Below are 10,617 nucleotides of genomic sequence, written 5' to 3'. Positions count from 1 at the left end.
AAGGAATAAGATGAAATTGTTTTTAAATCGATTTCGGAAATTTAATTTTGATCATAATTTTTATGTTTTTAATTTTCAGAGCTTGTTTTTAATCCGAATATAACATATTTATATGTTTTTGGAATTAGAACATGATGAAGAATAACATAAAAGTAATTTTGGATCGTTTTATAAAAAGATATTTTAAGTACAATTTTCAGATTTTTAATGGCCAAAGTCATTAATTAATTTTTAAGCCTACATGCTGAAATGCAATACCGAAGTCCGGCCTTCGTCGAAGATTGCTTGGCCAAAATTTCAATCAATTTGATTGAAAAATGAAGGTGTAACAGTGCCGCCTCAACTTTTACAAAAAGCCGGATATGACGTCATCAAAGGTATTTATCGAAAAAAAGAAAACAACGTCCGGGGATATCATACCCAGAAACTCTCGTGTAAAATTTCATAAAGATCGGTCCAGTAGTTTACTCTGAATCGCTCTACACACACACACGCGCACAGACACACACACACACACACACACGCGCACAGACACACACACACACACACAAACATACACCACGACCCTAATCTCGATTCCCCCTCTATGTTAAAACATTTAGTCAAAACTTGACTAAATGTAAAAAGAAGAGGACTAATACGTGTGTTTCAGAAGCGATGAATGCACTGGTCAGGAGCCCAATGCATGAAGAGTGGGACATTTGAAGCGGCTTTAGCGGCCAACTCAAACAGCGCCACCATACGGTCAAGTGCCTCTAATAAGTCCTTATGAATACCCCTCCAGGTATGTAGCCACAGTATTGGCAGATGACAATCCAGTGTTGCACCATCCCCCTATACTGTAACGCAGGTTATGTGTGCGTAATCCAGCCATCGGCTACCACGTTACTCTCTAAGCCCTGACCTTTCTCACGCGGCATTCAGAGTCTCGGTGATGTCGTCTGTGAGGTGAAACCTAAGTAAGGATCCAGTAGTACACGTCAACTTAGTCTCGGTCAGACCTATAATTATGGACTCTTAGTCTGTAATTATCTGGACGCCTTTCCGACTCTCGACCTCCGCAAAAAAGGTCCTCCAGTCTGCCCTGTCTCCTTTTCCTGTCATTCCAGTCTGTGCACTTGTTCAAGGACTGTCTGCTGCTTGCCAGAGGACTGATATTTAGGTGCTGGGATGGGGCTCTTGGTGAGGTTGTAAGTGCTATCGAATTTTAATTAATTCACAAATAAATTCTGTCTCGTTGTTTTTGTGTTGGCGGGAAAAAAAGCATGGCTTTATCAAAATGTCAACCGTTGCACCAAGCGTAGGGCCTAGGGGCATATCAACTATTTGCAATGTCATAGAAAGGTGCAAATAAAACTACAGGTAGGCCCTACGAACAATTGTGTCATACAATTAAATAATGATTTTTTTGGCAAAGTATTTTTGCTATCTCGAAGAATGAGGACAACCTGACGGTTTTGCACGACCTCTGTGACCTGACAATCACATCCCCGCTGCGGCCCTCTGGGCGAGACAGCAAGAGGTGATGCTGTGGGAAAATACAGGCTGCCCCTTGGGCTGATTAGACGTTAATAACATCTTGCGCTACTTTATTGATTTACATCAATCCTCTCTCACACCCTCCCGGCTCTCTTATCTCCCTCCTTACTTCCTTAATCTTCAATACAGCTTTCCGTACAGCCGCCTACCCTGTATCGAACATTCTACATTCACCATGCCTTGTATTACTGCAAGGCAAAGCAGAACATGACAAGGCAAGGCAAGGCAAGGCAAGACAGGGCAAGGCAAGGCAAGGCAAGGCAAAATTTACTTCTGAAACCCCAAGGAGGATACGAAAAGGTAAGAAAATTACGGGAAAATTAGTTGATTGTTAAGAAATGATAACAGACATCAACAACAAACATGTGTATATCAATATGAGCCTGTAGGTGAATGCTGAGACAGTTGATTTCTGAATGTCTATCTGAATAGTTAGCTGTATGTCGTCATGGAGGCCTGTATTTAATTGAGCCCGAAGTTGACTTCGAAAGAAAATCGCGAAATCTGTTTACCAAACATTTAGTGCCAAAACGTCGCGCGGTGAGGCTCGTGAAGGAGACTACGCGAAGTCGACTTCGCCCAATTAATGACAGCCTTAAATTAAGCCCGAATGTGACTTCGTGAGGATTTCGCGAAGTCTTTTTACCAAAATACAGTGCCAAAGTTTCGCCCAATGAATGAAAAACGATACTGACTTAAACAAAGACGTCTCTTCTTGACCCTTTCTGCCAGAGTGAAATCTCTGACGTCATAAGCACACACAAATAGTCAGAGAGGAAGTCATAACACGAATAGTGGCGTCACTTTTAAAAAAATAATCTGTCACTTCTTTGGTTTGTCTTCGGAAGGACTGATAAAGGATTTCTAGAATGAAGTTTGTCTCGGGAAATTCGTCACTTCTGCTGTAGAAATTCAGGACAGGCTTGACAGACAAGACGAGGCCAAGAAGAGAGGGGTCATCTTGAACTTGAGTGTGTTAAATTCATAGCTCACAATTCAAAGGCATTCAAGCCTCCAAATTTGCAGAACCTGCACTTGTAAGCATAACAAGTCATTTAAGATTCCTTTAGAGTCACGGAATGAACTGTACGAATGCTCGGAATGCATTTCGTTTACATGCATCAAAGAAGGAATTATCCTAAGCTGTGACAGGGGATGCAACTCCCGTTGCCCTAGTGATGTCCCATGGTAGACAACGTAGCCATTCTCGTGTCATTTTCGTCGATCAAACAAACAAATTAATTAATTGTGCTTAAGGTTGGAGCTCAATCCTTCAAATAATTTCACGACAAATATGTTTTGGCTTGATTACAGGGACTTGTATCAAAAATAATTAAAGAATACCACTGGATTCTGAGCTATGAATTTAATACACTAAAGTTCAAGATTAGAGAGGTGTACGTTTCTCACCATCATGGTGGCGAACATGACCTGGCAGACGTTGAAGGCGTGACCCCAGTTGTGGTAGGCCACGTTACGGTAGTTACGTCGCACCGTCAGCAGCCACCGGTACACCGTCTGAAACACGTCACATCAACATGACGTCACACCAACATGACGTCACACCAACACGTACTCCGACGCACATGAAGACAGTAATTGAGTGTAACAGAATAAATCGCTTGTTTATGTCTCGGTTACCTATCACGCGTCCACACTTCGAAGAAGGAACCAGCGTTCGTACGTCTTCATGTGTTACTCTAAAAAACACAACAGGACACCACCATCGCCGTCCCTGCCAGCACAATAACAACAACAACGCAGAGGCATTATATCGCCATACACCAGCAAAAAAAAAAGAGATATATAAAACTCCCACAATAGCCAAATATTATAATAATGGCAGGTGAGAGCTGAGAAAGTAACAAACGTGAACAACAACTATCAAACTTGACTGAATGTAAAAAACAACTCTCATCCGGTTACTCTCCTCAAGAGTTGTTTTGTTTGTAATGCCCTTTTGTCCTTAAAGACACGGCTGGCTGCCACCACAATCTGTTGTCGTCACCTCCACCATTGCCGCCATTAACAACAACAACAGCAAAAACAGCAACAACAACATCAAAAACAACCACCACCACCACCACCACCACCACGACAACAACAACAAGGACTAAGGGCTGACCTCAAGGTCCAATCTGAGCTTCTTCATGAGCCCCAGGTCCATGAAGATGCGTGCAGCAGCCACCATCATCTGGTCCTTGTCTAGGCTGAAGTCGTTGAAGTTGAGCTCCGCCAGCCGCCACTCCCACGTCTCGGGGACACGCTGGGACTGCAGAAGTCACGTGATTATGCAATAACAATGACGCCACACGCCATTAGGACTGGAGAAGTCACTTGATTATGCAATATCAATGACGCCACACGTCATTAGGACGGAAGAAATCACGTGATTATGCAATTACAATGACGATGGACACCATCACGGCTATACTAGGGGAATGCAATAATGTATTAAAAGCAATCATATGATTCCAGACCGAATGAAAACATTTCAATGACTTTCTTTTTTCTTTTTAAAGCGATCGACACAATGCCCCCTCAGGTCTCCTTGACGCCATCAAACACATTTCGTGGGGACAACATAGAAAAAAGTTTAAGGATGTCATGTGGAAAAAATCCATATATGAAGTTTTCTAGACATCTGTTTTATTGGAATCACTGTACTCCAACATACACACTGAGTCGCACGCGCACACACACACACACACACACACACACACACACACACACACACACACACACACACACACACACACACACACACTTACACTCAAAGACCCTCGGCTCCTTCTCAAATTCCAAGTCCTAAAAATCGAATTCAGTCAAATAATTTATTGACGAAAGGAAGAAAAAGTAAACCACACAATGTGAATATGACAAAGAAATGAACATGAAGATGCGGAAGGATCATACTGATCTTAGTTTAGATCAGACAAGAAAAAAAAGCATTGGACTTACCTTTAATCTGATGACCTCGTCAGATGATGCAGCGGTGTGGTAAGACAACACCTGCGACAAAAGTATCCACAAGCGTTTTCTTAAGTGTGATACTGCATACCAATGACAAACCAAGACAAGTGTTTTTCTTCAGTTTTCATCTGGATACATGGATAAATGAGAAATAATCAGTTATGATTTTGAATACCTACACTATGAGTGTGACTGACAGGTCAGTGTTTGTATATGTGTGTGTGTGTGTATGTGTGTGTGTGTGTGTGTGTGTGTGTGTGTGTGTGTGTGTGTGTGTGTGTGTGTGTGTGTGTGTGTGTGTGTGTGTGTGTGTGTGACTGAGTTGCAACCATGAACAGAGGCAGCTGGGCAGTGAAATAAATGTTATAATCTTTCTGATGTCCACGGTTTGATCCATGTTTGCTTTGTCTATCTTTAGTGAACATTCGCTCAGTTATAACTTTATAGTCTCTAAATTTGCCTCAACCTTTCAAGCGAGCAGAGTGGCCGCGGGGATAAGAGCTACAGTATTCAAACACTGTTAACTCCCAAGTCGTGGGTTCGAATCCCACTCCGACCAATATTTGTGTGTGTGTTTGTGTACGTATCTGTCCCGGCTGTGCTGCGATTCCGGTGAAAGGGTGAGAATGGTGGTGCCAGACCGATGTTAGGATAGGAATGGTGGTTCCAGACATATACCATGGAAGGAATGGTGGTGCCAGACCGATGTTAGGATAGGAATGGTGGTGCCAGACCGATGTTAGGATAGGAATGGTGGTTCCAGACAGACAGGAGGGTAGGAATGGTGGTGCCAGACAGATGTCAGGATAGGAATGGTGGTGCCAGACAGACAGGAGGGTAGGAATGATGGTGCCAGACAGATGTAAGGATAGGAATGGTGGTGCCAGACAGACAGGAGGGTAGGAATGATGGTGCCTTACAGATAGCAGGGTAGGAATGGTGGTGCCAGACAGATGTCAGGATAGGAATGGTGGTGCCAGACAGACAGCAGGGTAGGAATGGTGGTGCCAAACAGATGCCATGGTAGGAATGGTGGTGCCAGAGAGATGGCAGGATAAGAATGGTGGTGCCAGACAGATACCGTGGAAGGAATGGTGGTGCCAGACAGACAGGAGGATAGGAATGGTGGTGCCAGACAGATAGCAGGATAGGAATGGTGGTGCCAGACAGACAGGAGGGTAGGAATGGTGGTGCCAGACAGATAGTAGGGTAGAATTGGTGGTGCCAGAGAGATGACATGATAGGAATGGTATTGCCAGACAGATGTCAGGTTAGGAATAGCGGTACCAGACAGATACCATGGAAGACATGATGGTGCCAGACAGATGGCAGGATAGGAATGGTGGTGCCAGACAGACATGAGGTGCCAGACAGATAGCAGGGTAGGAATGGTGATGCCGGACAGATTGTAGGGTAGGAATGGTGGTTCCTGACCGATGCCAGGGCACGAACACACACAAAAATATTGACGGGAGTGGGATTCGAACCCACGACTTGGGAGTTAACAGTGTTTGAATACTGTCGCTCTTATCCCCGCGGCCACTCTGCTAGCTTGATAGTTTGAGGCAAATTAGTCAATAATAAAGTTCACTAAAGATAGACAAAACAAACATGGATCAAACCGTGGACAACAGACAGTTTATAACATTTATTTCACTGCTCAGCTGCGTTGGTGGTTGCAGCAGACATACTGACTCAGTATCGCACATACGCATCGTTCAATCAGTTATGTTTACTATTTCAGTTAGCTATAAACATCCCTCTCACACACACACCCCACAACCACCACCACCCCCAAACCCTCACCTCCCCCTCCCCACGTATGTAGGATAAAGTCAATTATCCTACATACGTGAGAGAGACACTCGTGAGATAATAATCGTTCAAATCACACGTGTGCATATCATGTAAATGAGGTTGTCAAGCAAGTCTGGCAGGGACCTGTCAGTTTCCACTCAGCTGACTCGTGATGCCAAAGTCACCGAGACAAACGTCATTAGAACTAACACGTCACGCTACACTTTCAGAGTGACGTTTCTTTACTTTGACGTAACGTAGATTGCACGAGGCTTTAGAAGATATTGAGGTTCCAAAACAAGCGTCTTCAAGTAAGCTGCCTGGACTGCAGGACATTCTCAGTAAAATACACGTAAGTAAGCTACAGTATGTAGGATAAACAGATTACTACATGGCTTGCTGTGTCGTACCAGATTTACACTCGTTGCTTTTTCAAATAGTGAACAGCTCGCTTTCGCTCGCAGTTCAATATTTAAAAAAACAACTCGTGTAAATCTGGTACGACACGGCAAGCCATGTAGTATTCTCTATTTACAGTATAGCGTTCGCGGGATACTTCCAGCTTCGCTGGGATAAATTTTGATTTCATTTGATTTGATATCTCTCTCTCTCTCTCTCTCTCTCTCTCTCTCTCTCTCTCTCTCTCTCTCTCTCTCTCTCTCTCTCTCTCTCTCTCTCTTTGTCTTTGCTTGTCAGTATGTCTGTGTTTCTGTCTAGCTGTCTGTCTGTGTAGCCTTAATTACCTCCAGGGCCACGGCCTGTCGCGCAGCAGCCAGGGACACCTCTTCGTACAGCTGGCAGTTACTGATCCCCAGCCCACAGAATATCACAAAGGCCTGAAAGACAATACCAAATATCATTATACAGATCAGAATATCACACGTACTATTGCCAGCTATACCCACCACACAAGGCCTGAAAGACAATACCAAATATCATTATAAAGATCAGAATATCACACGTACTATTGCCAGCTATACCCACCACACTGAATATCACAAAGGCCTGAAAGACAATCCCAAATATCATTATACAGATCAGAATATCATACGTACTATTGCCAGCTATACCCACCACACTGAATATCACGAAGGCCTGCAACGCAATGTCAGATACAGGCCTAACAGTGGCGAGTAGAAACATGTAAATGGTGAGTAGAAACATGTAAATGGCGAGTAAAAACATGTAAATGGCGAGTAGAAACATGTAAATGGCGAGTAGAAACATGTAAATGGTGAGTAGAAACATGTAAATGGCGAGTAGAAACATGTAAATGGCGAGTAGAAATGTAAATCTACTCGCCAGATGCGAGTAAAGTTGCTGAACCAAATGGTTGGTTTGGCGAGTAAAAATACAAAAGTTGGCTCTCTGGCGAGTAAATTATGAGAAGTACTAGCCAAAGGCCAGTGCCCCATTTCGTGGACTTTCAGCGCTGAGATATCACCTAACAGATCAGAATATTACAAATGACTGCAACGCAATGCCAAATATCACCATACAGATGACAATACCACTCGTGCAGGTGGCAATTTCTGATCCTCAGCCCACAGTATAATTAATGCAAAATATCACCATACAGATCACAATATCACACGTACAACTGGCAGTTGCATTAATACACTTTTGACTGTCAATCCTTCTTTCAACATTTGTTGTCTTGGCTCTCTCTAAGTACAACCATCAGTTCATCCTAACGAGTTATATCCGGTGTAACAGGCCATTTTCACACATAGTCAGTTTTGACCGGGAGGTCATTCTGGGCTAGCTGATTTTGACCGGGAGGTCATTCTGGGCTAGCCAATTTTGACCCCCCCCAGTCAGTTTTGACCCCCCTTCAAACTTTAAGAATAAGTACGTTAGGACCATTTAAAACGAAATATATGTATGTGTGCACAAAATCTGTTGGAAAAATGATATAAAATTTTTTTTTTTTTTAAATTAAAAATAAAAAAGTTTTGACGCTTCCTTTGAAACTTCAAAAATAAGTACACTAGGACCTTTTAAAACGAAATGTACGCATAAATGAATGCATCTATGCATCTCCACAAGTGTGTGGTGGGGGGGGGGGTCATTCTGGGCTAGCCCGGAATGACCTCCCGGTCAAAATCAGCTAGCCCAGAATGACCCCCCGGTCCAAACTGACTAGGCCAGTCAGTTTTGACCCTCCCTTCAAACTTCAAGAATTAGTACTTTAAGACTTTTTAAACCGAAATGACTGTAAATGTGGACAATATTTGTTAGAAAAATGATATTACAACAAACAAAACAAAAACCCTTAACTCTAAAAAAAATAAAAAATAAAGTTTCGACGCTTCCTTTGAAACTTAAAAAATAAGTACACTAGGACCTTTTAAAACGAAATGTACGCATAAATGAATGCATCTATGCATCTCCACAAGTTTGGGGGGGGGGGTCATTCCCGGTCAAAATCAGCTAGCCCAGAATGACCCCCCGGTCAAAACTGACTACGCCAGTCAGTTTTGACCCCCCTCCTTCAAACTTTAAGAATAAGTACGTTAGGACCATTTAAAACGAAATATATGTATGTGTGCACAAAATCTGTTGGAAAAATGATCTAAAAAATTAAAATTAAAAAAAAAAAAAAAAAAAAGTTTTGACGCTTCCTCTGAAACTTCAAAAATAGGTACACCAGGACCTTTTAAAACGAAATGTACGCATAAATGAATGCATCTATGCATCTCCACAAGTTGGGGGGGGGGGGTCATTCTGGGCTAGCCCAGAATGACCTCCCGGTCAAAATCAGCTAGCCCAAAATGACCCCCCGGTCAAAACTGACTACGCCAGTCAGTTTTGACCCCCCCTTCAAACTTTAAGAATAAGTACGTTAGGACCATTTAAAACGAAATATATGTGTGTGTGCACAAAATCTGTTGGAAAAATGATCTAAAAAAAAATAGAATAAAATAAAAATAAAAAGTTTTGACGCTTCCTTTGAAACTTCAAAAATAAGTACACTTGGACCTTTTAAAACGAAATGTACGCATAAATGAATGCATCTATGCATCTCCACAAGTTTGGGGGGGGGGGGGTTATTCTGGGCTAGCCCAGAATGACCTCCCGGTCAAAATCAGCTAGCCCAGAATGACCCCCCGGTCAAAACTGACTACGCCAGTCAGTTTTGACCCCCCCTTCAAACTTCAAGAATTAGTGCTTTAAGACTTTTTAAACCGAAATGAATGTAAATGTGGACAATATTTGTTAGAAAAATGATATTACAACAAACAAAACAAAAAACCCTTACCTCTAAAAAAAAAATAAAAAAAGTTTCGACGCTTCCTTTGAAACTTAAAAAATAAGTACACTAGGACCTTTTAAAACGAAATGTACGCATAAATGAATGCATCTATGCATCTCCACAAGTTTTGGGGGGGGGGGTCATTCTGGGCTAGCCCAGAATGACCTCCCGGTCAAAATCAGCTAGCCCAGAATGACCCCCCGGTCAAAACTGACTACGCCAGTCAGTTTTGACTCCCCCCTTCAAACTTTAAGAATAAGTACGTTAGGACCATTTAAAACGAAATATATGTATGTGTGCACAAAATCTGTTGGAAAAATGATCTAAAAAAAAATAAATAAATAAAAAATAAAAAAAGTTTTGACGCTTCCTTTGAAACTTCAAAAATAAGTACACTAGGACCTTTTAAAACGAAATGTACGCATAAATGAATGCATCTATGCATCTCCACAAGTTTGGGGGGGGGGGGGGTTATTCTGGGCTAGCCCAGAATGACCTCCCGGTCAAAATCAGCTAGCCCAGAATGACCCCCCGGTCAAAACTGACTACGCCAGTCAGTTTTGACCCCCCCTTCAAACTTCAAGAATTAGTACTTTAAGACTTTTTAAACCGAAATGAATGTAAATGTGGACAATATTTGTTAGAAAAATGATATTACAACAAACAAAACAAAAAACCCTTAACTCTAAAAAAATAAAAAAATTCGACGCTTCCTTTGAAACTTCAACAATACGTACACTAGGACCTTTTAAAACGAAATGTACGCATAAATGAATGCATCTATGCATCTCCACAAGTTTGGGGGGGGGGGGGGGGGTCATTCTGGGCTATCCCAGAATGACCTCCCGGTCAAAATCAGCTAACCCACTAGGCCAGTCAGTTGTGACCCCCCCTTCAAACTCTAAGGATAAGTAAGTTAGGACCATTTAAAACGAAATATATGTATGTGTGCACAAAATCTGTTGGAAAAATGATCTAAACAATTAAGATTACAAAAAAAAAAAAAAAAAAAAAGTTTTGACGCTTCCTTTCAAACTTCAAAAATAAGTACA

The 10,617-nt window shown here is 42.1% G+C and overlaps 1 protein-coding gene across 1 annotated transcript in view; it reads right to left on the bottom strand.

Annotated features, from left to right (window-relative positions):
- Positions 1-2,913: 2,913 nt before the first annotated feature.
- Positions 2,914-10,617, bottom strand: part of LOC138946782 (dual 3',5'-cyclic-AMP and -GMP phosphodiesterase 11A-like) — a 92,662-nt gene continuing 84,958 nt past the window's right edge. The window contains exons 11-14 of the mRNA XM_070318184.1: positions 7,053-7,145; positions 4,501-4,551; positions 3,665-3,811; positions 2,914-3,057 (exon numbers count right to left, since the gene is read on the bottom strand). Of these exons, the coding sequence (XP_070174285.1) occupies positions 2,914-3,057; positions 3,665-3,811; positions 4,501-4,551; positions 7,053-7,145 (435 nt within the window). The remainder of the gene's footprint in view (positions 3,058-3,664; positions 3,812-4,500; positions 4,552-7,052; positions 7,146-10,617) is intronic.

This window comes from Littorina saxatilis, linkage group LG14 (genome assembly GCF_037325665.1).
Source record: "Littorina saxatilis isolate snail1 linkage group LG14, US_GU_Lsax_2.0, whole genome shotgun sequence".
NCBI classification, from domain to species: Eukaryota; Metazoa; Mollusca; class Gastropoda; order Littorinimorpha; family Littorinidae; genus Littorina; species Littorina saxatilis.
Note: the sequence above shows the minus strand (reverse complement) of the source record. Positions and strands in the feature narration are given on the sequence as shown.